We start from the raw sequence: 21,642 nt of genomic DNA on the forward strand, positions 1-21,642 counted from the left end.
GCAGTGCTTGTGTATCCAGAGCAACCCACCACTGCAGCCTAAGGGACAAGATGACACTCTCTGACCAGAGGTAGTCCAAATTAAAGCTGCCAGTGTGTGGATATTTGGATCGACAGATCACTGCAAACCATTTAAGCTTTCCACGTCTATTGTAGTTAGACCAATTCATATTAACAGCAAAAATCTAGAATAATTAATTTCCTTGCCTCACACTCTTTTGTAAGCTTAACAGTTAAAAAGACATCTGTAGAAAATCATAGTAAAATCGTATTAGCTCCGCACGACACAATGGTATTAGGGCTTGCATTTTATCCCATGACTTTCACAAATCAGGTTTATCACTGTTGCAAGTCACACACATTATTTCAAATAATTGAAGTTAAAAGAAGTTTTAACAGAAAGGTGAAAGTTAACAGCACGGATTTTTTTCTCTCTGCAGTGCATAAGATAGCCATTTAGAAGTGTAAGACAACAGCAATCACTGCCAATCTCTAGGCATAAACAGAAATTTCACCTATGTTTGGGACTTGTTACCTTCACAAGACAGCAAAGAAAGCAAACACTGATGTTATGAGATAGAAGCAATGAATTCCTAGTTATGTTCAATACTCACAACATTCCATCTCAGAATTAATACTTTACCAGTCACTTATAGCAATTATCCTATGGTATTCCTGATCCAAAATGTGTGTGGAAAAACAGCTGCTTGCACAAATACAAGTGTTGACTTTCAGATTTTTTTTCTAGCTTCAAAATACTTTTTACTTGGTGATCAATTTCCAATAGTAGAGAAACTGCTGTGTTTAGCAGTTATTAGCTACATACTGCACAGAAGTGTAAGCTATGTCAATTTACCCATGACCTAAATTAGGGTTTTGCATGGTCAGCTAGCTTACTCAGGGAGAAAGATGCAATAGTTAGCTGAATCAGACAACTATTTCATTAAAAATGTTTTATTTGCACATTCTAATGAAGGAAATGACATGATTAAAAAGATGCACCATTTTCCAGCGTGGAAATCTTAACCTGTAAGGTCCCACATAGGCTTTTTATGGCACTTCAGTTAATAGACAAACTACATATCACTTCCTCTAACCTTCAGAGCCTTAAAAAAAGAAAAAAAGGAGCAAAATAAACAAAAAGTTAAGCTAACTAAATCCCTGTTGCCTGGAATGACTGCAGAAATACAGCTTGTGATGTTTCTGAACCTCCTCACTTCTTCACCTTTTTGTGGCAGAACAGAATCCTTGTTTCTGCCATGCTACTCAAAGCTTCAACGTTATTGCTGGTTTTTAAGGAGTTGTTCAGTCTACAGCCTTTCATACGTATGCTGCATTCCTAACTTTGGTTTGGAACACGAAGAGCTGCATTAAATAAAACCAGGCACCTCTTGTCTAAATTTAAGTTTTACTTAATGCTTTACTATTATTAAAAATGCCTATTTGACATGGATACAATGTGGACAACAGCTGTTTACAGGGCTAGCAGTATACTACATAGTATGCGTTTGGATTACTGTGCCCTCACCCCCAACCCAGTTATGAGGCACCAACCACAATCAACCTATTTTTCCAGTTTTCTGTAATTTATCTATTCCCAGCTATACTACAACCTGCAATAGATATTATATCCTATTGCAAGATATAAATGTAGAGTTAAGGAGCTAAGAATTAGAAAATACTCGCCTCCAGGTCCTCCTCACTGAAATAGATTGTATCTGAAGGCATTCATTCCATGAAAAAATGAAAACAGAAAAAAAAAATTCCATGATACAATGTGCAAAGAGTGACTGGTCCAGTGATGGCAAATTTAATATTTTCCACTTGCAGACTGCCAGAAGATTAGATTGCTTCTGAAGATACCCATGTGACGTTTATGAAAAGAATACATCTCTGACACACTACCGCATACTTACAACGCCCCCCCCCAAAGTTTTTGATCTCAAAGTCTGTTTCTTACTTTTGGGAGTGGCTGGAGAACAGTCATCAGTCTGCAACAGACTGTAGAAATATGCCTCCTGAAAGGCAAAATAGTAAGTGCAGAAGTCTCCTTATGCATAAATTCTACTGTAGCTTCATTACTACATCAACTTCTGTTGTATGTCAACATTTCTGTTCAGAAGCATACTGCCACCTTAATTTTGGTATTTTAAAACTAGCAATGTAAAAAAACCCACCAGCATGCATCATGAGGGATGCACATTTCTTCTCAGTGGAATAAGAACATTAACATAAACGTATGCATATAAAGACAGAAGTAACTGTGCTTTAGTTTCGTACTCGGAAGGTCATCTACCTGCCTTGATCATTGGGGAATGGGAAGCTAGATGAACACCCAAGGTACTCACCGAAGTCAAAGAAATTAAGAAGATTAAAAGTGAAAATCAATACATTTCAAGATATTTTTATGAGAATCTGCAGGACCGCTCCATTCAATCAAGTTAAAGTTAGACTATTGGGATGGTAATTTAGGGTATTAATCCACTGCACACAGAAGTAAATTTGTTCTGTGCTGCTTGTGCGTTGTAGAAGTATTTCTGTTTAGTAATCTCACTTTAGGAAGCTTTCCCATTTATGTATTTTTTTGCATCTTTAATCTCATTATTCTCTTTTTAGCAACTTTTCGGTAACCAGACTAATTATTTCCATCATGCATAAAACATAGAGGCTCTTTCATAAAAGTTTTATCACAGAACAAACAGATCTCTCTCTTGTGCAATCTGCAATCTAACTTCCACACGAGCCGCAACAAGTGAATTCAAACAAAGTTAAAGGTAGGTTTCTGGCTTTAAGTTCCCCCAGCACAAAGTGGCTCTACATGACTTCCTGGAGTAACCAGTCCTGCTAACACCTCACCGTGTTACTCACATTCTTCAGCAGTTTTATTTATCATTTAAAGCAGTGGAATAGTGCCAAGAAAAATATGCATCCTTCTGCTGCTGCTTTTACGATCAAGTTGACTCTTGCACTCAAAGTCATCCCACCTTTGAAATTCTGCAGGACATTTTTGCAAAGCATTTTCAAATGGGTGGAGTGAGCTGTTAAGAAATGTTGACACTGAACTCTAGATCAGAAATACTGAGTCAAGTCACAAGACATCTTAAGATTTAAAATGTCACTAAGCAGAGTAAGTGTATGACAGTTTTGTGAGTTTAAGTTCAACCTTATGAGAACTTTTTCTCCTCCTTCCATTCAGTGGTGGCTCTCTCTATTTCTAAAATGATTTTGATTCAGTTTCAACTGTGTAAACCAGTGGTAAATTTTGTTCCCACTAACACAGGTCAGAATTAATAACTTAAAAACTCCTTTAATCAAACCTTAAAGCAACTCCAAGACTTATCTCTCATACCTTTCAGTGAGACATGCAAAAACCTTACGAAGCAAGTACTTAGTTGTGAACACAAACTACAGCAAAGGAATTTACAGATGAAAATAACTCAAGCTATTTTTGTTATTGACTGTATGTCTTGCCTTATATCTTTCAGTTTTACATGTCAGCTAGTTTGTGCATTGTAGTGTCAAAAACCTGAAATGGTTCTGTGCATTTGTATGCTTATGAAAATACTAGAACACGATAACTCAGTTTGGAGGTTCAGCCCACAACCACACACTACTTACCAATTCATTTTTCTTGATGAAATCTCTTTATTCTCCAAACTTACTCTCTACAACAGCAGCACCATCAAGAGAATGATTAACAGACAAGGCAACAACAGTTGAAGAATAGATTCTACTTTACACACTGGATAATGGTTCCAGTAAGAAATCACTTATGATTGTCAAGTACATGAACTCTACTTACACATCTCCATACTTAAAGCCATCAGTTTCCCATCTCTTCTTCAGTTATCATATCATGTTAATAGCCTTAAGGTAGAACTAACCAAAAAGTCAAACAATACAATCGCTATTGTTGGTTAAGATCAAGGACAAAATCAGTATCGGACAGCTGGTGGTTGGAATCTACTACAGGCCACCTGATCAACGGGAGCTGTTGACAAGGCCTTCTTGCTTCATCTTGCTTCATCTGCAACAGGAGTCACACTTGCAGGCTCTCATCCTGTTTGAGGATTTCAAGGGTACGTTGAAAGGGTGGTCCTTAAAAGGGCCACAGAGACAATGAGAGGGCCGGAGCACCTCTCCTATGAAGACAAGCTGAATGAGCTGGGTTTGTTCAGTCTGGAGAAGAGAATGAAGACCCCACTGCAGCCTTACAATATTTAAAGGATGATTTAGCTTAGATGTGTGGAGGAACATTTCCCACTGAGAGGGTGGTAAGGCACTGGAGCAGGTTGCCCAGAGAGACTGTAGATGTCCCACCGCCAGAGGTGTTCAAAGGCCATGTTAGATGTGGCCTTGGGCAACCTGACCTAGTACTTTATCCAGCACCTGGCAACTCTGCCTGCAGCAGGGGGGTTGAAACTTGATGATCCTCAAGTTTCCTTCCAACCCAAGCTACTCTATGATTCTGCTGAATTATGCATCTGTTCACAACTGAAAACAAAACTGCCATCACTCTTCAAAACAATTAAGTAACAAATAACTCAGAATACGATGTTCAGAGATTTCATTTTGTGACACATTTTTCCAAAGATTAGCTCAACTGTAACCTGCTTGGCCAACAGTTTCTTCAGGCAGCAATTTTAATTTTTCATGAACACATTGCTCTAATAAAGTACTTGGCATTAGTTATGGCTTTTGAATTAAAATGCATTCATGACATTAAAATTTAAAATCACTAAGCCATTAGTTTTGACTGGCTTTTTTCTGTATAGTGTTCTCAAGAATAAGCAACTAAGAACATATTTCACCAGCAAAAGAATGAAAGCTGTAATAAAATACACATTGCAGAGAATAGTAATGTTTTATACACTGCATACCAAATGAAAGCCAAAAACAACTTTTCTATTCTGATTAAGGCTTATCCTTACAACAAATACCACAGTTGAACTTACAATCAAGGGCAACCTAACTGTCTGCCTTCTATATTTTCTTGTATACTCAGAAATGAAAAGGTTTACAGCACTGCAGAACAGTTCTGTAAGTTGCCTATTTCCAACAATGACTTGAGTGTCTATTTTTGAAACTGTTTTGCTACAGAAATTTCCATGCAGTAACTGAAGAGCTGAGCTTATTAAGTGACAAAACTGATCTGTGATTTATTCAGGTACGCAAACCCACTATAAAAGGTAGCTGTCCTCCTCTAGCTTATGAAAAAATTCTGCTTTGCCTAGGTAGCATTCAGAAAGCTCAAACAGTATAAATCACAGGCAGTGTAGTTCTTAATATGAAACCATTACTTCTGATATCTCTACTGGCATCTAAAACCTTGCCACGAAAAAAATGAAAAAAAATCACCTGCTGACAGTACAGGAACTCAATAACAGATTTCAAACCAGTTCTCATCTTATCTTGTTTCACCTTGTTCATTTTGTACCTATGAAACAGTGTGGAGTTATGATACTTGAGATATTTAATAGAAACAGCTAATTCAATTTGTACACTAGTATCATTCCACTGTTTAATAAACTACAGGCAGTAAAGTAGCTCAGTTTTAGTTGTATGTTTTAATTGAGTACAATTTACACACTTTATACACTTCTATGTAAAGTGTCAAACTTGCTCAACAGTAAGAATACAGCTCACTAAAACAGATGTCTGATCCTGCAGCTTCCCCAGTTCTTACTATCAGTTTTCTTTATTACTCCACATTAACTTGTAGATAAATCAAGCATAAGTGTCAAAAAATCCAGCTGTGTTGCAAAACGCTGCTGTAAGGCTAAATTTTTAAGTCCAAGTAGTTTCATAATCTTATGTGCAGATATTTCTGAAGTCAGTAGGAATGCTATTCTCTGACAGCCTAATTAAACTTCCAATAATGTCAGCAGGAATTTGATTGCAAAACGGCTCATTTTATAAACGTCGCTACTTTTATGACTGACAAAGAGACACACAGCCAGACGATCAGGTGCCACCTCCTCCACAAACACACTTTGAACTCGTGATGAAAATTTCCTCCAAGAACAAAACCCCAGTGATGTCAAAGGTCTGCGCTCAATCCATAAGAAGCGGCACACTTGTTATAAACATAGCACAGGTTTCCTCTTCTGCGAGTTTCACATCCATGAAACTTCATTCCTTTGAGAGAAGCTACTCCCAATATATACATAAATTTACATCTACATCAAACCATCTTCTATGTACAATATTGGATGCTAGACTACACACTTTTAAAACACAAGTGAAATACAGGGCATAGAAAAGAGAAATGGAGTTTGCATATTTTAAGACTATTCCATAGTCTTTACACCGCAGTGCACGTGAAGCAGTTATGTTCAATGTTCAGTATGTTACATTTGGTGCCCATTGTAGATGTTTCTTTAAAACTGCATGGGCCACTGAAGTCTGAAAAAAAGAAAACCAACAAAACAAACCCTTACATTTGTAATTGGAAACATGTCAGAGTGAAAAAGCCACTTACAATCTCTCTGAAGTAGTAACAAACCGTAAGTTTACCCATTCCTTATGGTACTCTCTGCAGTAGCCAGTACAGCGTTTTCTTAATGTAACATAGGTTAAAACCAAACACTGAATGTTTTACCTCACTCAGATACGACATGCATGCACTTCTAATAATGCTTAGGTGTTGGGAAAAAAGTCATGTGGTGCTGACCAAACTGCCTACACAGACAGGAGAACTTTCTAGCATACTTTCAACGAGCTCTGCATTGCTTGCTCTTCTCAGGCCTCCTTTCAGAATCTGTTCAAGTCATCCAGTTACAATTTCTAATCCTGGAGTCTTCTTTTTTTCGCTTGCTTTTATTTCCATCAAGATAATTGGCTAAACTTAAATATAGCAAACCCAATACAGCATGGATAGAAACATATTATTAAAAACCTTTCAGACTTCACAGTTCTCATATAAATTTAAGACCATCTTAAAAACCTCTGAAGGAAATGGGGCTTCTGGATTCCACTAAAATGAAGGTAACATCAAATAAAAAGCAAAACTAAAGAACAGGTAGACCACTTTACTTTTGTCAAGTCTTAAATGTAAAGTATATTAAAAAACATGGTTTTGGATTTCAAGAACGGAATATAAACATGTATTTTATATCCCAAAAAATCCATGCAGGTGTTACAATATCGGATCATTCTCTACATCAACTGGTATGCAACATTATTAAATAGATACACAGGTACCATAAATCCAAACAAATACCATGATCTTCTGGCCTCATTTATACTGTAGCTCAAGCAAATGTGTTCTTTGGTAAACTGAGTAAACTCATTTTCCACTCCGATGCACGACTGTTAGGAGGCCTTATCAGCCACTCATATCAGGAAATGACAACTCCTCTAGACATAGTTTGGGCTACTTCTGTCACAATAAAATAATATTAGTGGTGATATCACAGGTATAAATGCAAAGAAGTTAACATTATTCCTCCTTGTGCTGACATTTCCAGGGGAAAAAAAAAAATCCAAACTGTCCCTTTCTATTCCTCGTTCAGTCCAGGTAACACTTAAACTTGTAGGAAGGTATTTTGATAGATGGGAACGTATACGTGCACAGTTCCAGCTTAAATAAAGAGACTTGAGTGGAGAATGGAGATTTAAAATTACCATGACCTGAAGGTATTTGTATTTAAGTTTGAAGATTCGGTAAAGTGGGATATCACAAATCCAAGTCAGTTTCTAGCACTCTCATCCCTTTTTCCAAGACTGACAGAATATACATATACAGGTTGACATTTTGATTTCCAAAACAATCTTCACTTTTCTCAGTTTGCAAGTTCTATTGACTAAAATGTAAATTCATTCACAACAAAATATTTTCAGTAAGTGAAACAATAAGCAAAGAAAACCAAAACTAAGCTCAGAAGCTAAGTGGTTTAGAAAGCCTCAGGAATAACTATGTGTGCGTTAGCGTGTCTATAATTTTTTTATACATTATATATGTAGACACATACACACATATATACACACACACGTGCGCACACGCGCACAGGCACACACACATTTGTAACCTGCAGTGAAGATCAATCTATTTTCTAATAAGGAACATAACACATTATTTAAAAATGTGCCTAATTTAACAAAACAGAGAAGAAACTGCTGCTATCAAAATATACAATTTGAATTGCAGACTAGAAGGCTAACAACATTAAAAAAATAGTTTTAAGCAAAACCCCTTTGCTTCTGAATAACAACAGGTATCAACCTGCCATGAAGCATCCAAACCAGATTTTATAAAAAGTTTCAACTGTGACCCTTCTTCATTTGTAAAGTTATTGACATAACATATAGTGCGAGCTCTGGTCTCCAAACTGGAGTCTCTTTCATTGTTCTCAATCCACACTCCAGGAAATGAACGGCAGCTGAAGGATTCAGAATCTCAAGTGAGATTTATGCTTCACCATATACCTAAAAAAACAAGCAAACAAACAACTTTACTACTTTTTTGGTATGTATAGAAATTCTGCTCTCAAGAACAATAAACAGACTTTGTTAAAACTTAACTCTTAGACCATTAGCTGGCTGCTAAATAGATGAAATACCTTACAGGCCATCAAGCTCTGTTAAACACAATATTACCCCGTTAGAAGACAGCTAAAACGTCTGCTTCAAAGAAAATTCATTCTGTCACATGGGTTCTAACATTTGAAAATTGCTGCTAAAGATAACTCATTCAAGTTCATTCTGAGAATTTGAATATGTAGTTTAGCTGAGACTTTTAAATAAGAAGGCACAGAAAGTTTGACGCTCAGAATCATTTAGACAACTCCCACAGGATTTTCCTTTTTGAAGTCCACTCAATCGTTCAAGCCGTTTGCTGTGCAATCAACATGAAAAGATTAAACACTCATTAAATGCACGGACTTTTCTCTCCCTTCAATATTTCAACCGCTTAATGATAAAAAGTTTCTCTTCTACAACATGAAAAAGATATTACAATGAACTTGGTATTCAAAGAAGGTTCAGAACCAGAGAGAAGCAGGCAAAAGCAGCACCGCTTTTCAGAGCTACTGGTACACCTCCAGTCATCAATTCTCATGCAAGGCATTCCTAAAGTACGTGGAATGTTTCAAAAATACAAAGTAAAAACACTACACCTGAACTCATTACACGTCATATCCATTCTGACCTACATCTTCTACCTGGTGCTGTGGACTCAGGAGGCACCAGACTAAGATTACGCTTTGTGGTTACTATCTTGAAAGTAGTTTATCACCTATACTAGAGACTGTCATCTATAGTAAGGTAGAAACTGGAAAGAGGAGAGATACAGTTCACAACTGCATTTTGAAGAGCTGGGGGAACAACGGAAAACTGCACCATCTAGGGTGACATTCTCTGTTCCTTTGCCTCTGCCTAAATGGAGATGGGAAATCACTATTCTAGCCCACGATCAGTAAACCATCCTTCTTTTACATCTGTGGATATTACACTTTGGAGAATAGCATTATTAATTTGTACTGAACATATACTGGTATATATTTTGAGAAGTCTAAACAAATATTTACCACTTAAAGCATTCTTAAGACACTGAAGTTGTATATAGCACTCGATTCCATAAATTTGTTATTCCTACTGAACATCACAAAAACTCAAGCATAAAAGACTTTCAACATGAAATGTACCTGTCCAAAGTTTCCCAGAAGCGTAGAAATACTGGCCTGTCCAAGTGTCTTTTGTGGTAGCTTAGTTCTAACACTGTTACATCCCATTTCTGTACATTTGGATCCAGACGTACCTCATCATATTTGAGATGAAAAGCTTTAACTATAGGAAAAAAGAAAAGGTTTAACATACAAACAAGAGGACTTCACAGTATTTCATTATTATTCCAAAAAATATATCTCCCTTTTTCAAAACGAAATCCAAGAATAAAACTAACAAGTCTACCTCTCAAGAAAATCAGTTAGTTAATATTGAACTGAATACAGAGGTCAGTGATCACTGTCTGGCGCTAACACCACACCACAGTTCTATGCAAAAGGACTATTTTTAGCCCATTTTATCTTTTATTTATCTCTCTCAGAGCTAATTTTATCTTTTTAGATACATAAATCTCAGGAGAACAGTAGGAAACTCATTGCCAATTCATGAGCATTTTTCAGAAAGCCAAGAAAATATTTTTGAAGATTTCTGAATTCCTCAAACCCTTTAAAAAAAAAAAAAAATATATATATATATATATGTATATATATTCCACCATAACAAAACCATAACAAAAAAGCAAGCTATTTCAGAGACCACTGGCAGGCTTGTTTAAGTCAATGCCAGTGTAACCCCCTAATTCCACATGAAGTACTTTGAGAAAGTCACTAACTGCCTATTTCCTCTGATATAATGCTCAGCTAATAACAGTCAGATGTTATCAGTTCATTTCCTTTTGGGAGCCTTGTCTCATGCGAATTATGTAAACCCAACCATTAGCAAGAAGAGTCTTTTTCTTGCCATTCTTTTGCTTCGTGGGCCAAATCATAATTTTGATACGATCCAGCATGAAGTACTTCAGTCTTGTGCAATTCCTTCCTGGTAATCAATTTATTGCACCATCTATTTTGAATTAAGTCTGCAACTCCTCAAAAGCAATTACGCACCTAATCCCATGCAGGACTGAATCTTGGAGGCAGTGAATAAGGAAATAAGTACACAAGGTATTCATAAAAGCTTTGTAAATTTTGAAACGTCAATGTTTGTAACAAAAGAAAATAATCTAATATGGGAAAGAGATGTACATTATTGGGAACTAACTACTGAAAGAAAGAAGAGGTATTCTTTAACTTGAAAAAAAAATTAGTATTTTAGTATTTAGTATCATTTCAACTATGCAGGCTAGGATTCAGATTTACTTTTTGGCACAGAAAAGAAATTCAAGACAATTACCATGGTCCTCTACACATTTATGTATATAATACTAGCCATAGGAATTAGTGTGAAACTACTGCCCAGAGCTTATAATATTTAACAGCACTTTACTCAGTTTTGCTGTTCACCATTCCCATTTTCTTAATTCCTCAGTCTGAAGTTCTGTTTTCTTATTCCATTAGTCTCTTCTATTAAGCTCTCCCATGGTACGGTTTTCATTTTGATTATAAAAACCTTTCACTTCCTCCTTGTTCATTCCTTCATTCAGTTCATTCTGTTTTCTTGTTCACAAACGTATCCTTCTCCTTCTGGACTACTCTCCTCCATCCTATCCCAAACCAGCATTCTTTCCAGTTTCTACTTCATCTTCCAAATGTGGACTCACAAAACCTGACCAGACATGTCTCCTCACCATACTGACTGGAAGATGACTTTTTGGGTTTTTCTGCTTCAGAATTTGGGTATTTTTTCAGAATTTTTATTCAGAATTTGGGTATATTTGGGTGTTTGTTAAGTCTGCAGTTCAGAAAACAGCACACGCTGAAAAAAAGGCCTATTTACTAAGGCAACTTCACAACGAAAAAATAGCAGGAGAACAGAGGCTTACGGCTTCTTTACATGTTACAGTACAAACTGAAATAAAAGAATGAACTGTGCAATATAAGTGCACTGTATATACACAAAGACACAATATTGCTAATAGAAAAGACTTCAGATCTATACAGTGGAAGCATATAGTTTGCATATTAGAAGTACCTACATCTTATTAGACATTCAAGTTTTTGTCAAGACACCTAATCATACTTGTAAGACTTACTGAAATACTGGGTGATTAATCCTCTCTTCAAACACATCATGAAATCACGAGGACAGCTCATAAATCTGTTATTCTACCCAGTGCTACAAACATGGTCTTTTTGTCCACCTAACAGGCTCGGAAAGTTAATTCACTTTTCAAAACAATAGCTATTTCTATGAGCTTTCGAACAACAAAAAAATTGCAAAGGTCAGCTGCACATTTGGGTATTCACACAGATAGCAATGACTATGTTTTCTCAACTGCCCCAGCACAACAGTACCCTGGCAGCATATTACCACGTAGTAAGCACACTACTAAACAAGAAACAGAACAACAAACAGTAAAATACAAACAACAGCCTTACTCTTCGCAAAGATATCAACAGGTGATCCATCAGGCAAGAGCCACGGCCAGCCTTTGAACTGCCAAGCAGGACCCTGTACAAACACTGCCACCACACGATCCCTGTGAACATAATAGATGGATGGTCAAAAATACATTTTCTTAATCAGGAAACACATCTTAGCATGGTTTGTTGGTTGTGTTTCTTTTTAAAGCAACAGCAATCAAGCACGTGTAACAACTGCATCTTCAGTACAACTACTTTTTCTCTATTACAAAGTAAAGGAAAAAGAAAAGTTACATGAATTACCTTTCAGCTCTGTTCTCTGCAGGTTCATTTATCTCAATACTGTTTATTTCTGGCCATTATTCTTTGGTTTTCTCAAAGTTCTCTACTAGTTTAGAGATATACCTCTATGAATTACAGGGTAAACTGACTGAGATGCAGCAACTTAAAAGCCATTATTTTGCATACTGTTAACTTTTATTCTATAAACTTACTACAAGAGACAGGCACTACTTTCCTTCCTCCAATTACAAAGTTGGTCATATATTGCAATGCTATGTAACCATTAACTGCTGTTTAAGAAAATAAATTTGCTGTTAAAATGATGAAGCTTTTATATTAATAACATTTTCTAAAAAACCTTTGAGAATAAATGTCCAGCCACATATGGTCTGCTTTCTTGAACGCCTGCATCATCCAAGCATGGTTCCTACCTACTACAACAAATTACTGTGTATCTAATCCAATTCTCAACTTCAGTTTACTGAATTTCAAATTGGGAAGAACAATCAAGAGTTGTGCATGCATGTGTGTCTGACTATTTGGTGGTGGGTTTCGTCCTTTTTCAGGGGAGAGGGGAGTAGGAATTGGGAGGAGACAGTCCTAAATCTTAACTGTTTATGTTGCAGCTTTTGTAATGAGAAGCAGAAAAGCCAGCAGCAACATTTCCACACATTCATTTCCAGATAGTAATGCTACCATGGATAAACTAAAAAAACCAAAACAAAACACCCCCCCTCCCCCCCCCCCCAAAAAAAAAAACCCACTTTCAAAAAACATAGCACTTAATGTTCTGAAAGTGCTTCTGACCTAAGAGATCAAGGTCTGATCATTTAACATCTTGAATGCTATCTGATGACAGAATTTCCAAACCCCCGACTACCGATTAAGAGTTCTCTGCATTGAGAACTTGAATTCAGAATAGAACCTCTGAAAAAACAAAAAAACATTCCTCCCCATTAGAATCTACTTTGGAGGTTAAAAACAACCAGCAAAGATGTCCTGCACACCTAATATCGTCATGCCTACAAGGAAGTAGTAGAAATGTTTCCTAATTCATTGCATCACAAATATAGAATAAACATAACATAAATAATAAATGTAACAAATGCATGTTGCTTCAGCATTTACTTATTCAAAGGGAAATACATTTTCATAGTATCAAAGAATGGCCTTTATGAAGAATATCTTTTTGCAGCTTTTTTTTTTTTTTTAAACAGGAAAAGTTATTTCTGATTCCCTTTCCCCAGCTGAGGTTCTCCCTTCAGAACTAGGCTTCCATCATGTAATTCAGTTCAATCAATTTGATTCACTACTAAACCCATGGTTCATTTCTTTTGACTTTGAAAAAAAAAAAAAATAGCTAGAATATCAGATGCTGAAGATGTCTGCAAATGCAGTTTCCCAATAGACTCTCAGTCAGAAAGAAGATGAGAAAGGAGGATTTTTGCCTTGCATCATACTTCAATGACTTGCACACTACAGTAACAGAAACTGGAGAAGTCATATAAGCATTCCTACTTGAATTTCTGCAATATTTCAGACAAACTAAACATAATTGTGCTGCTCATACTGTTAAAATGTAAAATACTATCCTTATAAAAGATTTTACAATTTCATTTTTATACCATTTTAACCTGGAGACAAGAATCCATTAGAACCAACAGAAAAACCCATTCTTGTATTCCTGTTTTCATTTTTTATGCAACTTAATAGAATTTTATTGGTTCCTTTCAAGTTCTGCATTCTCCCAATGAAGAAATTTAGTAAAGGGGACATCTATTTTACCAGTCTTGTGGCATTAGTTTCAGAGGTTGGTCTACTACTCGGTAGGGTACGGTAACGCTGACTGTAGTTCCCCCAGGTTGCATCTGGTCCTTCCTTCTCTGTATTAGAGTTTCATTTTCTCGCTGACAGCCCTGCTTCTTCTTTTCATCTGATGGTACAAACCTTGGGGAATAAAGAAACTGTCAGTAGACAAAAGTACTTCACCGTAACAGGAAACTTAATGACTTGATCAGATCCTTCCACTATTGCAGTCACTGAAGCCATCTCACTTTCATAATGCTACACCTCCACGACTCCAATCAGTACAGCAAGATGAAGTTTCATAAGCATTTACAATAAAACTAGTTGTACTAGGTCTTCTATCCCTCAAAACTACAGCCATTACACTGGTGACATTTCTTGCCTACCTCACCCAACACGTTAGCAGATAAAAAGCAAGACCACAGCCTGCTAAATGACATTAACTAATTTATTTTAGGGATTGAGGGTTACATGAGGAGACATTGGGAAGCTTGTCCATTGAGAAATGATTGCTTGTTGGAGCACATTTTTTAGCTTTTGTCCTCAGGGAATTCAAACATACACATCAGAATTATTTTTTCCCCAGAAAACTGTGACTTTGGATCAAAAACACTGAGGGGTCTGTTTTCTGGTGGTTTTCTTCCTTTCTCCTTTTATATTATTACTTATTAACTTTATGACAGTGATTTTACATTATTAGATGATTCATCTGATGTATGATACTACAATTACGGCTTCTTTCCTTTTATTTTAAATAGCTTCCTTGACAGATCAATTATGTTTGCAAAATAAGGACAATGTGATCCTCATGTCTCAATCTCTAAAGAAACAAAACAAAACCCACAAATCCTTAAGATTCAACCCTCCAACAGATTCCATAACTTTGAATTTTCCACCTCCTTCTTACAAAAAGGGCGATTCCATTTAAAGAGCTTCCTCTATATGGCAGTAATAAAACAAAATACACACAGCAGTTCCCAAAATTGGTATCATAAATGTGAGATTAGCGTAAGGCTGTTTGAATGAATCTCAAATTTAAATCTGGAATTTGTAACAAGGACTTGCACTTCACAGAACTAAAACTGTGTGACAGCAAAGTATGCTGACGTGACCCAGTATCACCTACTATGCCAGCAAAGGAACTAAGGAGAGCATGAGCTCAGAACCATCTTCTCTCCCCTGACATTCTATTCAGAACCACCAGTTGCACTCATAATATTGTTTGCTTCTGACATTTTGTTTCTTAAGTTCTGACCAAAAGAAGCAGTGTGTTTTGTTTAACTGCAGAAGGTATCAGGAGTATTGGTGCTATATTTTAAACACATAATGCTGTACGCAATTGGTGACATTTATCTTCATTATAGAACAGATGGCGCTTTCTAAAAGTTTACTGCATTTAAGGGTATGCTGTTTGAACAATTTCTAAAGGTATTCTCTTAGATCCACTCCAACTTCAGTACTAAAAACTACTTGAATATGCTTAAACAGTAGGTAGACTGCATTTCAAGTTCCTAGGAAAGGCAAAAAAGAATGAGAAGCCAACTAAGAGGAATATTCATTATTCAATCCACTTGAAAATACTTCCTTATGCTAAAGTCACACCTATTGAAAAAGAGGTATTCTGTGGGGGAATAGACATGATATCTTTGTTTAGACCAGAATGTGTAAACTGCCAAGTAAAAATCTGCTAACAGTAGCAGTAACTTTACTTCCTTACCTGAAAAAAAAAAAAAAAAAACAACAAACAGCTGAACCACTCCTGTACTATGCAGGATTTAACATCACTTCATAAACAGACTGGCCCAATCAATTTTTGGAATGCATCCCCAAATGCATAATACTACATTAGAAAATTATTAAAAAAAAAGTTAACAATAACTGAACTGAGCACTGGAGCTATGCAGCACTGAGAGGACAAAAACTGCACGGCAGCTGTTACAAGATAAACTCTAAATTATCTGTCTGGTGCATGCAAAACATAGAAAAGAAAACACAGTAAAAAAAAGCTATAAAGGATGGATTTGAGAAAAGTATGCTTAGGCCAGCTAGAATATTATAAAAATGTTAAGACAGTAATTTCAGCAGTGAGTTCAAATACAATTAATATTCACATACATTGTATCTACCACATCTGATAGATACACAGAATGCTACCTTCACAGTGCATGAAGCGCAGCACTGAAACATTCAACACAGGTTTATTTTGGACAACTCTACCAAGCACGATAATTTAAAAACTCAACAGTGAAAAGCAGCTTTAATCATGAATGTGCATAAAAGGCTGTCCTGACAACATTGCAAGTTTTGTTTTGCCAGCACTAACTGCTCCGGGTGGATGCATTTAAATCTAGGGGGCCCAATGGGACTCACCCCAGGGTACTGAGAGCTGAACGATGTCATTGTAAGAGCTCTCACAATTATTTTTCAACAGTCGTTGGAATTTAGAGAGCCCAGTGAACCAGAAGTTGGTAAATGTAGCCCCAGTTTTCAAGAAGGGCGAGAAAGACGACCCTAGTAATTACATTCTCACTTTGATGCCTGGCAAAATTACAGAGATAATCTCAGAGTTATTGGAAAACACCTGAAAGACAAAGCAGTCAGTGGTGATAGCCAATGTGGGTTCACGAAGGGAAAGGCCTGTTTAAGAACTTTATCATCTTCTGTGATTAGGTTACCAAGCTGGCCAAGAGAAGGCAGTAGGTACCATCATCTGGATTTCAGCAAAACTATTGATGATTGCTTCTCATAATACAGCATACATGAAAACAAAAACATGTGATGGGTGAACACTTTGCTGACAGATCTGAAGAGTATAGTAAATGGAGTTACATCAGGCTGGAGGCCAGGCTCCATTATAGGACCAGTTATCTTTAGTGTTTTTGTAAGTCATCTGACCACAGAACTCGAACATATACTAAGTTTGCAGATAATAATAAATTGGGAGTAGCTGTCAACACCTTTGAGGGGTCTCTGCAAAGCGCACCCACCCTGACAGATTTGAGGGTGGGCAATCACCAATCACATGGCGTTTAGGATACGCTGTGCTTTTAAATATACTAGAAAAGGTAAAAATGAGAACAGTAAACCTAATAATCTCTGATGAGATCATCTCTAATCATCTCTGACGAGACAAACACGGATGTGAAGAAGCAAATACTCTAATTCTTCAAGTTTAGCAATTTCACCACTGTAAATTATATCTGAGACATTCCAAAATTGGCTGACACTTATTTTCTATTTTACGCCTTGCTTTTAATGTTTAAGAATTCATCTCAATGCTATTTTATTGACAATTGCTCTCCAGCTCAAAGTCAGTTAAAAACTGTATTACATAACTGAGGCTCAACAAATGGTGTCTTAATCCTGTGTCTTCTGGCCTACAATCCCCTTCATTTTAATTGCTATACACATCTGTAAGCTTTTGAACATATCCCCAAGACAGAACACACACCTTATCTGTTTTATCTTATATGTTTTGATGATAAAAAAAAATAAGAACTGTGAAATATATATTGTTCCAATAAAATCAAAGAGTAAAAAAGGTGGCTATTGTAATGAGAGCACTGAAGGAAACAATTACATATATGTATACATAAAGGAATAAAGCATGATTTACAAAAAGGTTATGAAATACATGCTTGTCTCTCAAGGACTTTGGAGCAAAGCTGTCACAGATTAAGCACGTGTAACAAAAGCCACGTGCTCCATAACTGAGAATCAATAGAAATAGCTATATGAAATAAAAGAAACCTCCATCTCAGCATTAAAGAAAACAGCAAAAATGTCATATTCCCTCGGGAATTGTTTGCCACAGTATTCTAGTTGGTGGTTTAATGACCTATTTTTACTTGCCCTGTTTTCCATCATGCAGTATGATAGAAACATACTGGAAACCTGACTGCATAGTAACATACATTTTCATTGCTTCTACATTTTCCTATTCTCTAGTCAAGAAAAATATAACATCCCATCCCTATTTAGAACTCAAGTTCAAATCTCTTCTAGGAAACTAATAATGTTCAATTCTCGTTATTAATTGCCAAAGTGATTATTCACATAAAAATTGGTGCATTCCTTCACATAGCAAGTCACTTTTCTCAGGTAATAGACAAGTGATTGAACAGTATCAAATGATGGACAATACATCTCTGCCGTTGCTGCCTGTGTGTAGGCTCTGAAATCACATCAATTGCTAGCATTAACTTCAAGAACACTTTCACTCAGGTCAGGTCAACACTTTCTGCCTCACAATTTAGGCACACTGAAAAATGCATGAACAGACAATAAGGCAACTCCAATGCTGGACAATAACTGAGTTCATCATAACATACATTTGATTTATCTACAATTTGAGACTTATTTTTACCACTCAAAACTTTTTTATTCAATTACAGAGCCAAAAGCCTCACAGACCTACCTCTGCAAGAGAATAAGTCATTTTTTGTACTGCATAATCCTTTAGACAGTTTGCTCAATATTAAAGTTGGATAAATCTCAGTGAGTTGTCAAGCCATACAGATCAGTTAAAGAAACTGCACTTTAACAAGAATTTCAAAGGCTTCATTTGCCACATCATTCTTAGCTGTGCAAAACTACTGATACTGAAAATTAAAGCAATTTCTTGTTTCTGTGACAAAGGGTCAAACGATAAATTTTCAGAGCTTGCTAGACATACCGAGGATTTTTAGCTCCTCATTTTAGTTCCTGTGTAATCTGCTTCCTTATCAGATAAATAAATTTAACTATGGTTAAACGCAAGATGAGTAACAGTACTGACACACTAAAAGTATGTATTTATCATTTAACTGTTGACATCTCCCTGATGCCAACTCCTGCTCTACTTTAGCTATACGTAAACTCAAGTACCCATTCCTTATTATCACACACTTCACAGAACTGCACAATAGACAGCACTGCAGCCCACAAACAGAGTGCTTCACATGTGTATCATGTCCTCCTTGCCCCACAGCCCTTGGTCTCATTTTCCCAGGTACAACTCACCTGTACTCTGTGGGATCTCCTACATTTCCTACCAGACACTCCAGCTCTCTTCTAGCTCCAAAATTCTTTCTTCGTATGCTTCATCATTCATCTTCTCTCATACACCTATTACAAGCTAACTACCCCTGAAAATACAAGCTATTCTAATCTATCTGCACCTTCTTCAGCAGGTGTAGTAAGCAGAGAGGAATATTAACTTGGATGTTTAACAGTGTGGGCAACTTTATTTTTTATTTTTAATTATTCTACAATTTGCAGTAAATAACATTTGTCTTCCAAATCTTTGCTTTTCTGTCAAATACAGCTAAAAGTGGTGAAAGTTATAGCAGGGGGTGATTCAAAGCAGAAATTACACAACTATTTCTCTTGGAAAATCATCACATACATGTATGTATATACACACACACACACTAGCCTTGATGTAGAGTGATACTTATCTAGTTTCACACTATGCCTATCTGAATAGTAGGAACAAACCCTACAGCCATCCCTAAACAAACTAATTCAATCAATTGGAATACAAAAACTGCAGGCCACATGGCACACTTCCTAGCACATTACTAGAACTGTCATAGCAAAACTAATATTTTGCTCTTCTGAGTTCTTCTATTGCACTTCTGATTTGTTAACACTCCCCGCTTCCTCATTTGCTTCCTCATACTTGTTAAGTATGTTAGTAATATCCTTTGTTCCCTTAAACTTGATTTTTGCCATTGCTTTCTCTTCCTTGTATCAAGTTCTTCGCACGCTAATGATCAGCCCCCTCTGTGGAAGAGTCTTAGTGAACTTAACTGTAACTCTGCCCCACAAAGCTGAAAACAATCAAGGTTTCCCAACACAGATATACTTAGATGTGACAAACACATCCTTTATTCCATTACAGCTATTCATCTACCAGCAAGTCATGAACTGCATAGATGAACAAGTCAGGGCTTGTGCTCATGCATTTGTTTCTTAAACTAAATACCCACATAATCAAACATCCTCTGTCAACATAATTATATCAGCCCAGTAACTGCTAGCACATTAAATTATAATGTTAAAAGCAAACCTCTCAGATTAAATATTTCAGAAGATGCACTAAGAGTCCAGTTTGTCTACTGGCATCTAGAAACTGGAAATAGCTGGAGATCAGAAGACTAGATACCTAGTATCTCACAAAGCTGTTTTTAAAAGTTCCAAGTTGACTCCAGTAAAAACTTAGCACTGCAGTAAGAACAGTCTATTTCTCAAAAGTAAGCATATGAAGTCTCATTACAGGATAAAATTGAAGGAGAAAGAAGAGCTCCCTGGTTTTTGAACAGACTACTGGTGCAAACAACCTATAAATGCATACTTTTGTGAAAATGACTGTTTCAGAAATGAACCAATATTAACAGACAGGTAACTCTAAACACCAGAGTCTCATGATTGTGTTTTGTTGTTTATAAAAAAATCGTAATAGCAACTGTTACCTTTCCACTAACAAAGTGGATTGTAATGCTGATTGCACACGGCCACAACTAATTAAATTTTCGGATTCGGGAGGCTTATTTAAGCCACAGTAGCTGTTTCTTCAATGTCATATCCTAGCAAACTACAGTGCAATGAATAGATTTTAGCAACTCATTAATATATCCCTGAATATGCATTATAATTATTTTTGTTGTATGTGAACTATAAAAAAGAATGCCTATCACTTCAGCACAGAGTCATTTCTCATTTACTAATCTTTGCTAAAAAAAAAAATATGTAAAGAAAAATAACAAAGTCTCCATCTTTTTGGCACCAATGAAAACGTAATTTCAAAGACATTACAGTGATACTGGCAAAGAAAGACGGAGCACATTTGTCCAACTGTCCAACCATTCACTGTCCTTGACAGTAAGTGATCCCAGCATATAAATACTCGCTATGATTTGAGGTTGCAATTTTAAGAGACCTATTCTGATTTTGTACCTGCATACATTGTGTATATCATGCCGTTTGTAACTTTATCTCCTTTTAATGTCTAATTCTTACCTCTTAATTTCACTACTGCTGTCAAGCAACTTCTTCACAACCAGCACAAGCTTTCTAATCCTTTCTTCAGTTGTTTTGTTGGTTTTTTTTTTTTTTCCTAAGAATCTTCCCATTTTTCAAATTCATTCTCAATACCACTGAGATCAGTGCAATGTTCTACTCATGAAAAAAATCCCACTTTTCTACCTCTCTTTTTAAATCTTAGCTGCTATCTCTTTCTAACCTACTACACTACACAATAACTTAGACTATAGGAATGGCAACACTCTCATTCACACCTGGTCTTGACACTACCCTTCCTTCCTCACAAGTTAGCTCTATGAGCTTCTATTTACAATTATTGTGCTAGATAAAAGTCTCATTATTACTGAACTTTTAGTAAATATCATTCACGCTCAGGAATTTCTTGTCTTAAGGTGTCAATCAGTGTGAGAATCCAATGCTTTCTGACCAGGGTCTTCCAGATATCCCAAAACAGAAGAGTTTTATTTAATATTGAATTTACAAATTTGAACATTTGACATTTT

General features: G+C 36.3%; 1 protein-coding gene across 1 annotated transcript in view; it reads right to left on the minus strand.

Moving 5' to 3' along the window:
• Nucleotides 1–1,127: 1,127 nt before the first annotated feature.
• Nucleotides 1,128–21,642, minus strand: part of CDC73 (cell division cycle 73) — a 104,128-nt gene continuing 83,613 nt past the window's right edge. Inside the window, exons 14-17 of the mRNA XM_048946883.1 lie at nt 14,093–14,254; nt 12,041–12,141; nt 9,644–9,785; nt 1,128–8,426 (exon numbers count right to left, since the gene is read on the minus strand). Coding sequence (XP_048802840.1) covers nt 8,390–8,426; nt 9,644–9,785; nt 12,041–12,141; nt 14,093–14,254 — 442 coding nt within the window. The 3' untranslated portion in view covers nt 1,128–8,389. The remainder of the gene's footprint in view (nt 8,427–9,643; nt 9,786–12,040; nt 12,142–14,092; nt 14,255–21,642) is intronic.

The sequence above is a fragment of the Lagopus muta genome, chromosome 5 (assembly GCF_023343835.1).
Source record: "Lagopus muta isolate bLagMut1 chromosome 5, bLagMut1 primary, whole genome shotgun sequence".
Taxonomy (NCBI): Eukaryota; Metazoa; Chordata; class Aves; order Galliformes; family Phasianidae; genus Lagopus; species Lagopus muta.